Here is a 12,118-nt window from a genome sequence, read left to right as displayed (position 1 = left end):
GGAGGTTCGATGGCCAAGCAGAGGGGAGGATCGAAGCTCGAGGGTCAAAGGGAGGATGGAAGGTTGAGGGCCAAGGGGAGGATGGATGGCCCGGCAGAGGGGAGGATGGATGGCTGAGGGGATGAGGGGAGGGAGGATGGCAAGGGGCAAAGGGAGGATAGATGGTCAAGGGTGAGGGGAGCTGAATTCCGTTTGAAGTCACTTCACCTGGAGTTGATTCACAACAGAATTACCAAATTTCAAACACTAATTTTGGCAATAGCCGGTGGTATAGGTGCTACAATTGGCTTCATTGGCTTGGGATCAGAGAGGAGAACAAGCTGGGGTTTGGTCCTCCTAACTAACTCACACATACTGAGCCTGTGCAGGTATTCAGCTAGGGATGACAGTCAATGTGCAGAAGGACACCTGGTCTCTATGGAAACCGCACCCTGGCAAGAGTCAGTATCTTCAGGAGAGGAAGGGAAGAAATCAGGAAGTTTAAACAGGGACAGCGAGCGTACCTTGACCCATCACCTCCTCCTGCAGTACGATGTCGGATGCCTTCACTACTAAACGGTGAATAGGATGAGTTAGAGATCAGTTTAACAGTAAATGGTTCTCAATTTGCTATAGAAGTGCAATTTCTTTCTCTTATTAAAACACTTGACATCTTAGGACACAAATGATGCATAATTTACACATAAAAACATACACATACATACATACACACATACAAACTCAGCACATCAGCCTCACAGTGCAAGGCCTGGCCCATCTGAGTTACTTTAATTGTGCTTCAGCTTCATTCAGAATAGAACGGAGTTCCCACTCAGATTGTCTCTTGTGATTTCCCACTCCCTTCCCCTCTCCCACCTCCTTCCCTAACCAAGGTTCACAGTAAAATGGCAGGTGTATCTATATCGCAATTCTCCTCTCTGCCAGACAGCCCCAGTACCATGGAAGGTGACATTTCCCACCAGTCCTTGGGAGTAAACTGCACAGTGGCTGGGGTCGATTTTGACCTTTGGCTGGTCTCCCATTGGAGAGGACCTCTCGCCCTCCCCGACCCCCGATTGAAATTTGGCAGGCGATGTCAGGTGCCAAACAGGTGTTCATCCTGGTGCAGCTTTCCACCCTTTGACCTCAGATCTCAGGACTATTGGCCGGCAGAGGTAGGTGCTCAGAATTTGGGTTGGGGGGGTGTGGTTTGGGGGGAGAACCCTAAAATGGTTGGCAGGTGGGCAGTGGGTGCGAGGCTGGGGCGGTAGATAGCTGCAATGTTGGTGTGGACTCAGTTGGAGCAGGGGTGCTCTATCTGACTCCACATTAAATATCCTGACCGGATGGCAGTACAGGCAGGTGGAGTGTTGGCGTCACAAGTTCTGGCCAGGTATCCTTAAAATTACAATCGAATCCAAACTAGGGTCTTGATTTGCATGGGGAAACTGCTGATCCGCTTGGTTCAGGCAAACACTTTGGCTGCCCAACAGAATGCCACTTTCAAAATGTCACTGGCCTCAATTGTCAGTATTAATGAGGCCGTAAGTTTACTAACCCTATTTCAAGGCTATTACCATCCTGTGAAGGTAAAATTGACTCCATTAAGTCACTTGTTTACTTCCCTCCATACTCTATACTGCCTTATAATCCACCCTCCCTGAGAACTGACCAAAAATCTTCGTCTGAGGGAATGAGGCCTACTCAGTTATCAGGAAGCCTCGATCTTCACCTGATGTACTTAAATATCTAAGCAGAAAAAAAAGTACATTTTCTCAAAGTGCTTCTTGGGAAAATATAATTTGAAGGGTTGGTGGTTGGTGGAAACATATTTTAGAATAAAAGCAGTTAAAATAAAAGTAAGATCTTCCTGTTATTATGAAATCAATGGCGGAGCTACAGAGGAAGGGGAGAGTTGGGATTGCCAACTCTGGCTGACACATTCTTGGGGGTTTCATGTAGCTGCCTGCAACTGCTCTGCGTGATCAAACAACCTTTTACTCCATCTCCAATAATTTAGAGCTAATAAACATTTTTTTAAATGTCTCTCTGACTGTTCTGAGAATGATGGTGATTATTCTTTAATTCCTGGAAACTCCAGGATAATGCTGGACGGTTGGTGACTCCTAAGGAAGGTGGACAATTGATGGTGGAATTCTTTAGCTCCTTCCGTAACGAGCAGTTCAGCAGCGACTGGGATCGCCAAGTGCGCTATAGTGACAGCAGTCGGCTACTGTGCAATTGGAAAAGAGGGTAGCACCTTTGGAAATTTTCTCGCAGCAGGGGGCTGGATCCATCTCTCTCACTCACAGTGACCTCGTGTTCTTCCTGGTGTCCCTGTACTCCGCCCGCTGCAAGAGGCGGTGGCTATTCCGCGAACCCTCACAGTCTTCGGATCTGGTGCGCGTAGTCAGAGCCAGAGGATTCCGGCTGACCACTAGGTCCAGTCTATCCCCCGACTCCGAGATAAGAGGTACCGTCAGGCAACAGTCAAAGTCCCTTGTCCTGATGTGATTCACCTGTTAATGGAAGAACATTAACATTTTATTGGGCCGCTCCCCTATTAAAAATTGGATTTTCTTTTCAGAACTTCAGTTGATGTTTTATCAGCGAATGGCGGGAGGGCAAACTGAACAACTGAGGTGAAGGCTCACAGCACAGGAAGAGGCCATTTGTCCTGTGCTGGTTCTTTGAAATAAATATACAACAAGTTCCTTTTCAAGTATTTACCTAATTCCCTTTTGAAAGTTACTATTGAAACCGCTTTCACCAGCCTTGCGTTCCAGATCATAACTCACTATTTAAAGAAAATCTCCTAATTCCTCCCAATTCTTTTCCCAATTGTCTGAAATCAATGTCCGAGATTACCAAACATACTGCCAATGGAAACAATTTCTCCATATCTACTCTATCAAAACTCATAATTTGGAATGCTTCTGTTAAATCTCCCCTTAACCTACTGAGTGAAACAAAATTGTCAGGTCGTTATTCCAAATTTTAAATGTAAATGGTAATAAATGTTGCCACAAGTCCTTTACACTAATTACTGTGACTAGCAAAACCTGTACTCATTGAATATTCAAGCAGTCATCATGCATGCACTAGTTTTTAAAAATTCTTTCGTGGGATGTGGGCATCGCTGGCTAGACCAGCATTTATTGCCCATCCCTAATTGCCCTTGAGAAGGTGGTGGTCAGCCACCTTCTTGAACCGCTGTAGGTACACCCACAGTGCTGTTAGCTAATCCTACTGTCCTGCTATCTCCCCATGGTATTGTACCTCCCTCCTCTTCAAACGCTGATCTACTCCTCCCTGAAAAAGTATCTCAGCCCTCTTGCACCATCCAAGACAATCTCCAGCCACAATGTGGCTGCAGTTTCTCGTGTCTCCAGGACTCATTGCAGTAACCCGCCATGCAGCCCCATGACCTCTACCGCAACCCGCATGCAGCCCCATGACCTCTACCGCAACCCGCCATGCAGCCCCATGATCTCTACCGCAACCCGCCATGCAGCCCCATGATCTCTACCGCAACCCGCCATGCAGCCCCATGACCTCTACCGCAACCCGCCATGCAGCCCCATGACCTCTACCGCAACCTGCCATGCAGCCCCATGACCTCTACCACAACCCGCCATGCAGCCCCATGACCTCTACCGCAACCTGCCATGCAGCCCCATGACCTCTACCGCAACCCACCATGCCGCCCAATGACTTCTACCGCAACCTGCCATGCAGCCCAATGACCTCTACCGCAACCTGCCATGCAGCCCAATGACCTCTACCGCAACCCGCCATGCAACCCAATGACCTCTACCGCAACCCGCCATGCCGCCCAATGACCTCTACCGCAACCCGCCATGCAGCCCAATAACCTCTACCACAACCCGCCATGCAGCCCCATGACCTCTACCGCAAAGAAGGGCATGGCCAAGTCATGTACCATTGGACCTAGACATACATCTCTATTGCTTCGTTGTCGCCAGGTCGAAATCCTGGCATTTACCTAACTCCATCATGGGAGTATCTTCACCACACAGACGCCAATGGCCCCCCACCACCTTCCACTGACTCAAAAATCTAGGGAAATATTTCACTTTGTTCACGCCTTTCTTTGCTCTCCTGTTGAGGGAGCCACAGGACCTGAGCACTGGTACCTTGCTTAAGCTTCCATTCCTGATAGGTTGACAAGGATGATGTGTGTTAGCCAGCTGTTCCACCATGATTGACATTGGTCGATCCTGGCCGCCAGACATGCTAATTTTCCAGCTCAGGTTGCTGGGCAGCTACTGGGAGCTGAGACCCCGGTGTGATTTTAACTCTAACAGGCCCAAGAGTGCTGAGCCAATGCGACACTCCTACTGTGGTCCAGACCCAATTATCCTGGAGCCTTACTGGCTGCTTGGTACAATACAACACTGAGCACCGTACTCACCGACTGAGCAACCCAGCAATTTATCCCTGCACCGTTCTCAAAAAGTTGTTCTCTATCCAAGAATGGTGCCACCTTGGCGTCCATTGTGGCTCAGTGGGCAGCATTCCTGCCTCTGGGTCAGCATAGCCGAGGGTTCAAGTCTCACTAAGTCCTGGCTGACACTTCAGTGTGGTACTGAGGAAGTGCTGCACTGTCAGAGCAGCTACCTTCCAGGTGAGATGCCAAACTGAGGTCCTGACTGCCCTCCCAGGTGAATGGAAAAGATCCCATGGCCTGATTTCAAGGGCGAAATTATGAAGGGTTAAATTATGAGGGCAAGTTGCACTGACTCGATGTTTGTTTCCTTGTGTTTGGAAGACAGAGGTGCTTAAGATGATGAAAGGATTTGAGAGGGGAGATGTTTCCTCTGATCAGAAAGTCCAGAACAAGGGGGCATGACCTTAAAATTAGAGCTAAGCCATTCAGGGGTGATGCTGGGAAGCACTGATTCAAACAAAGGCTAGTGGAAACCTGGAACCATCTGCTCCAAAAAGCTGTCAAGGCTGGGAATCGGCTGAAAATTTTAAATTTGAGATTGTTAGATTTGTGTTATATAAGGGTATGGAACCAAAGGGGGGGAGGGGGAGGGGGAGGTGGGGGTGGTGGGGTGGGTGGAGGGTGGTGCTGGTAAATGGTGTTAAAATACGGATAATCCACAATCTATTTGAATGGTGGAACAGGCCTGAGGGGCTGAATGGCCTACTCCTGCAGCTATGCTTCCTGCATGAAAACATTGATTACATTTCACAATTACTCCATTGGTAGTAAAGAGCTTTGGGACATCCTGAGGTAGTGAAAGGTGCTATGTAAATGCACGTTTTTCTTTCTTACCTGCAATATCCGGTCATAGGGCTGAAGCCCACTGCCATCAGCAGGGCCATTGGGCCGTATCAAGTTGACATAAACCCCTTTCTCCAAAAGCCCATCGGAGATACTGAAACCAAAGTCCTCATTCTCGGACGTCTTGTGGATTGTGATCTGAGAAAAAGAATGTTTTTACTGAAAGGAATCTAATGTTTTAAGGAAGTAAACATAATCCATCGTGATCTTTTCTGTGTATCCAATGCTAAATGATGAGGGGATCGTTAACCTGGAGCAAAGCTTTAAACAATAGGGAGTAGGACAAGGAGTAACTGCTTCAAAACTAAAGTTTCAGGACTGATATCAGGAGGTTTCTCTTCACACTGAGGGAGGTCAACGCCTGGAATCGACCTCAACACCTGGGGCAGAATTTTTCGCTGAGCGGGTGGGTGCGCGCCCAACCTACTCAAGGGGAAAATGACGCGTGATGACGTCGGGCGAGCGTCCTGAAGTCATCGCGCACTTGCGCGATATTTCACTTGGCGGGCGTGCGCGGGAGTGCGCCCGCCATTAACTACCAGGCCAGTTAAGGCCCTTGACAACCAAATGAATGGCGATTTAACATTGCCCGTGTGATTTTTCGGCAGGCCACAATTTGTAAAACCTCATCCAGGGCTGGGATAAAAAGTGTCAGCAGCAATTTCAATGTGAATAGAGAGGAGTTTTGGAGATAACTTGCTGCTGGTGACTTATTAGTACTTGTCAGCTTAATCTCTGATCGGGGCTTCGTTCTTAACACTTCCAGGCTTCATTTCCGGACTCATTGGTGTTCTCAAGGCCCCATGAGGATTCAGACCATGTGGACCCTTCCTGGTATCAGACAGCCTCCCCTTACCCTGGTAATGGGGATTGTGGTCTCTGCTGGAGGCACCTCCTCTGAGGAGGAAGAGAGGGGCAGAAGGGAGAGGAGGCCAGGTGTCCCAATGCAGCTTCCATGGTAGGGACCTGTGGGAGGAGAGGCACAGACACAGGGCGGGCAGGGTCAGCAGGTAGTCCAAGGTGGAAGAGGCTGCAGAAGATGCCATTATCCTGCTGCCAGGGTTTACAGGCAGCGATGCAGCTACCTCAATATGTCTGAGGTGCAATGCTGAAGGAGGCTCTGTCTCTCCAGGGCGACTGTGACCTCCATTTGTCAGATGATTAGGCCTGCGATCATCTCCGACCGTGTGGGTGGACACCTCATGCCAGTCGCTGTGAGGGTCACAGTGGCCCTCAACTTCTATGCCTCCAGCTCTTTCCAGGGCTCAGTGGGGGATCTGTGTGGTGTCTCTCAATCAGCTGTCCTTAGTTGTGTCAAGCTGGTGACAGACACTCTGTTCAGGCGGGTATTGAGTTTCATTCACTACCGCACGGACGAGGCCAGCCAGACAGAGCGAGCCAGAGGCTTTGCAGCGATTGCTGGGTTCCCCCGTGTCCAGGGTGCAATAGACATGTGGCCATCAAGGCACCAAGGTGAGACCGATGCCTTCGTCAACAGGAAGGGCTTCTACTCCATGAACGTGCAGATAGTGTGTGACCACAGGATGCAGATTCTACAAGTCTGTGCAAGGTACCCTGGCAGCTCCTACAACGCTTACATCCTCAGACACTCCCAGGTGCCGGAGCTCTTCAGTGCTCCAGCCCGGCTGGATGGATGGCTGCTGGGTGACAAGGGCTATCCCCTGAAAAGGTGGCTCATGACGCCTCTCCACCACCCAAGGACAGAGGCTGAGCAGTGGTACAACAGGCGCCATGTCTCCACAAGGACGGTGATACAGAGAACAAGATACACTTCCGATGCCTAGGCCGCTCAGGGGGCGCACTGCAATACCCCCCAGAGTGGGTATCGCTGATAGTGGTCGCATGCTGCGCTCTCCACAATCTGGTGCTGGCAAGGGGGGGAACCCACTGGAGGAAGAAGATCTTGAGGCAGCTGCACAGGGCACAGATGATGGGTCCAGTAGTGAGTCAGAAGAGGAGCACGGTGAGGAGAATGCTGTGGGCATGGATCCAGACCTCGGTAACCTCCAGGGAGGCAGGGAGACCAGAGACTCCTTGATCCAATGCTCCTCCAGCTAGGCTGCCAAATAAGAACTACCACCTCATGCCAGGGCTGCTGTCTCTATCCTGGGTCGCAGAAATGACCCTTTCCTTGGCCCCCAAGATACACTCAGTGCCTGTGCAATAAAGTTTCGGGCCACCTACGTCCAGCATTACAAACTGGCGTACCCTGCACCTACAAAACAAATGAAGCATACTCAGGCCAATAACACAAAAACAAATGTAATATAATGTTGGAACTCACATAGTATTGAAGAGAACAATATCTGGTGTTGATGGTCACACCATTAAAAAAAAGAAAAGCAAAATGGGAGAACCAAAGATCACCTGTGACCAGTTCCACTTGTGCTTAAGGTGCTTTAAACTTACGTTTATGGGTGCTACGTCTAGGTGCTCCCCCCTCACTGGGACCGGCATTGGAGACAGCCTGCTGACTCTGCTGTCCTGTTGGCCTTAATGATCTTGGCAGTCGTCCTCTGGCCCGTGGAGCCTGTGCTGGCCCCACCTGGGAGGGAGTGGCCAGTGGCACTGCTGGCATCTCCCCAGTTGCCGCAGGCTCATCAGATGCCACGGTCACTGGCAGAGGGGCAGAGGAGCTGCTGCTGTCATCCAGAGCACCCTGAGAGGAGCCCACAGAGACAACAGGCAGCTCGTGCGCCAACGTGAGGTTGCTTTGGGCCTCCCTGCTCACCATTGATGGATGGGCACCGAGCTGGGATACTGGGTGCCCAATCCATCTCCCACACTGACAGTGACCACCTGAGGTCATTGCCTGTGAGAGGGTTTGCAGATCTGAGTGCAACCCCAGAAACCCCTGATTCTGTTCCTGGAGCAGCCTCTCCTTGACAGTCGCCACTCTCTCCATGGAGGAGGCAGTGTGCTTGGCCATGAGGGTCATTGCATTGCTCATGCTCCACAGGGACTCCTCCATCATGGAGACCGTGGCACACATTCCCTCGTGGATCTCTGCCAGATCCTCCCGCAGACCCTGCTGGACTTCCAGCATCTGCTGCCTCATGGACAACTCCAGAGGCCCATCATCAGCCACCGACTGAGCATCATCCTGGTCTCCAGCAGTCCTCTGACTGCCGGTGCCCTGGGCAGTCTCTGCCTCCGCCTGCACCTCGAGTGAGTGTGAAGTGCCCTCACCAATGTGCACCAAGATACTAGTCGATGAACTAATGCCCACTGAGGCGCTGGTATCTATGCTGGTGCCTGGTTGATAGTGGGTGTGACGCAGGTGACGCAGGTGCTTGGGGAGCACGGTGGTCCTCCGGTGCCAGGGGTAGCTCCTGGAGGTCCTGGGTTTCACTGCTTGGTGGCAGATCTAAGGGAGAAGAAGGACATGTCATTAAAGTCATCACACTGTCATTGTGCATGCCAGGTACCCTGGTGAGACAATGGAGATCTGCATCATGGTGCCAGTGTCTTTCAATGATCAATGGGGTCTCCAGGTTCGAGCCTCCCATCAATGAACAGACTGCACTAGAATGGTTCCACAAGCCAAAACTCTCACTTCAGTGCACTGCATTCTTACCTTCGTCTGACACCCCAGCATCTCCGTGGCCGGTTGACCAAGGTGCATGGCAGCTCTCGAGCTCCAAGGCCTCCTGCTTGTATCTGGAGAGGATGAGGAGGTGTGGGGATCCTCCGCCAATCCACAGCCTCTCAATATTGCTTTGGCTCGTCTTCTCCTGAAAGGAGAGAGGACCATTGATTAGTCCACCCTGTACCTGCATTGTCATTGCAGCCTGGCCAAGCCCAGCTGAGGAGCACCTTGCAGGGCACATCCAAGTCATGGCCCTCAAGGCGCAAGGACTCAGTCAAAGCAACCAGGGTTCAGCCCCTTGGCCAGCTCCGGCATCAATGCTAATTGGCAGTCAGACTCTAACACCCCTGAGCTCCATGGGGGGGTTGACCAGACCTTAACACTTCAACACACTTACCCATGCCAACATGGTACTCACCCTTCCTGAGTGCAGCAGGTCATTGAAGCTCTTCCGGCACTGCACCCAGGAGTGCCGCACAATGTTGTGGCTGCTCACCTGGGCTGCCACCTCCTCCCATGCCCTCATTGTGAGGGGCGGTAGCTTCCTCCTCCCATCTCTGGGGTCAAGGGTGTCCCTTCTGGCAGCCCCCTCCTCCAGGAGGGCAGCATCGGAAAAACGGGGGACCGAGTGCCTGGCTCACCTGCCCTCCCGCCTGGCATCTGCTGTTGCATTCGGGTCCATCCTTACAACAGCAGACAGACGCCCTTCCCTGGCAGCCTTTCTGGGGCTGCCATGGCCATTTTTAAACAGGCCGCTGGGTCACCATTGGACTCAGTGGCTGACAGGCCCCCGATCCCGCTCGGCCCTTCCCGGCCAGTGACCAGCTGCGCTCCACGCTAGGCGGACCTTAATTGGTCCGCGAGGTCATGGTCGGGCCCCGATTGCAAGCGACGGTCGGATTCCTGACCACCCCTGCCAAGCCCGCCTGACGAGGTCAAAATCCTGCCCCTGGAATCGACCTCAACACCTGGAATCGACCTCAACGCCTGGAGTCGACCGCAGCGCCTGGAGTCGACCTCAGCGCCTGGAGTCGACCTCAACGCCTGGAGTCGACCTCAACGCCTGGAGTCGACCTCAACGCCTGGAGTCGACCTCAGCGCCTGGAATCGACCTCAACGCCTGGAATCGACCTCAGCGCCTGGAGTCGACCTCAGCGCCTGGAGTCGACCTCAACGCCTGGAGTCGGCCTCAACGCCTGGAATCGACCTCAGCGCCTGGAGTCGACCTCAGCGCCTGGAGTCGACCTCAACGCCTGGAGTCGGCCTCAACGCCTGGAATCGACCTCAACGCCTGGATTCCACCTCAATGCCTGGATTCCACCTCATTGCCTGGAGTCGACCTCAGCGCCTGGAGTCGACCTCAACGCCTGGAGTCGACCTCAACGCCTGGAGTCGACCTCAACGCCTGGAATCGACCTCAACGTCTGGAGTCGACCTCAACGCCTGGAGTCGACCTCAACGCCTGGAGTCGACCTCAACGCCTGGAATCGACCTCAACGTCTGGAATCAGATCTCCGGACAGAATCGAGGAAGTGAAAAACTCTGGAATTATTTTACAAACAGCTGGATGCAGCAATGGATCATGCATAAGCTACTTCTGGATAGTTGGCCCTCCATCTTGTTATGTTTAAATATGTTACCAGTCTGTTTTATCTGCTTTTCTCCATTTTTAGATGCTAAACCAATTTTAAAAAGCAAGATAATCACTTTTCAGGTAACCTGAGTCCAATAATGATGTCAGATGATGAGGTAAATAATCAAGACAATCTTCAGCGTCAAATGCATACATTACGTTGAAGCTTTAATATTGCCTTTAATGAATCACTATGTTAAACACATCCTCACACAAAAGCCCAAGTTTACACTGGGGCTCACAGCTGACTATACTGCCACCCAGTGTCAGTTGGTTAGAAATGCATGCTTGGTCTCAGCCAAAATACTGGAGAACACACTCACTCACACACATACGCACAATAGTTATTCACACGCACACACATTCACAAACACACACACTTACACACACAGTCACAAACACATACACACACACTTACACACAAGCACACACACGTCAGACGCTGGGAACCTCATTGTAATACATCTGCATATCATGATTGTACGCAGACACGTTTCACAACTGTACATAAGGGGCTTGCATCAGGTGAGCTGCACTTCACTCGGGACTTTGAGGTTTGTTTGCCTACCTTGCTTCAGGCAGCACTCGCAGTCATCAGCGCCAGGCTTCACAGGCAGCACCACATCACTATTAGGGGGCATCATGGGCAGGTCTCCACCTACCAGAGCAGCCATAAGGCGGGGGTGGCATTTCAATGGCTGTAGGGCTAGGGCTTGCTTAGGGAAGGGGGAGAAGTGGCCTCAGGCAAGGGAAGTGGCTGCAGGACGAGGGCTGTACTGGGGAAGGAGGGTATCCAAGGGTGTGTGTGGGGACAGATGTTAATCTGTGCCATTGGCCTCAAAATGGTGAGGGCTGGGGAGGCAGTCCCCAGAGGAGATGAGGCCAGATGGACATGTGAGGGTGTGTATGAGAATGGGTGATGTCCCTTGAGCTGGCAGTGAGTGAGATGCCAGTGAATGGGTGATGGGCTTGAGTGTGTGAGTTTAGAGTAATGAGATGGTTGCCTTACCCTGGCTGCACAGAAGAGTTCATTCATCCTCTGCATTGGATGACCAACCTCTTCTGTGCAGCATTGGCACCGATCACCACTGCCATCACCTACTAAGCTGGAGTGGTGATGTTGCTGCCCCTCCTGTGGCCAAAGTGAGGGTAGAGGACATCACAGCAGCCTACACAGCGTCCAAAAGGCGCTCGAGGGACACATCGCTAATCCCGGGGGCTGTATTCTTCTTGCCTTTCAGGGCCATGTCTTCTGTGCAGCAGTCCTGGGCTGGAAGCACTGAGAGGTGTGCACGTGGCTACACTTTAAATGTGGCATCTGGTGTGATGAAGTGGCAAGGTGATGGTGTGGCGGGCAAATGAGAGCCCACCCACCATGGAAGCAGCATTTTTCCTGGGAATGCATAATTAACAAGACGGGATTGGAACAACACAGCATGAAAAGCTGCCATTGTGGCCGATGGGTAAAATGTTCTTTTTCCCTGCCCACTATTGAACATAGCACAAATCTGGGATGATTCCGCCCTCTGTTTATCTCTCCACAAATGTTGCTTGGCCTGCTGAGTGTTTTCCAGCATTTTCT

General features: G+C 51.6%; 1 protein-coding gene across 1 annotated transcript in view; it reads right to left on the bottom strand.

Moving 5' to 3' along the window:
* Positions 1–1,223: 1,223 nt before the first annotated feature.
* The window catches only part of grip2b (glutamate receptor interacting protein 2b), a 185,655-nt gene continuing 174,760 nt past the window's right edge, over positions 1,224–12,118 (bottom strand). Inside the window, exons 23-24 of the mRNA XM_078542930.1 lie at positions 5,285–5,431; positions 1,224–2,498 (exon numbers count right to left, since the gene is read on the bottom strand). Of these exons, the coding sequence (XP_078399056.1) occupies positions 2,286–2,498; positions 5,285–5,431 (360 nt within the window). The 3' untranslated portion in view covers positions 1,224–2,285. The remainder of the gene's footprint in view (positions 2,499–5,284; positions 5,432–12,118) is intronic.

Source organism: Cetorhinus maximus, chromosome 6 (genome assembly GCF_964194155.1).
Source record: "Cetorhinus maximus chromosome 6, sCetMax3.hap1.1, whole genome shotgun sequence".
Classification (NCBI taxonomy): domain Eukaryota; kingdom Metazoa; phylum Chordata; class Chondrichthyes; order Lamniformes; family Cetorhinidae; genus Cetorhinus; species Cetorhinus maximus.
This window is presented reverse-complemented; position numbering and strand designations above follow the sequence as displayed.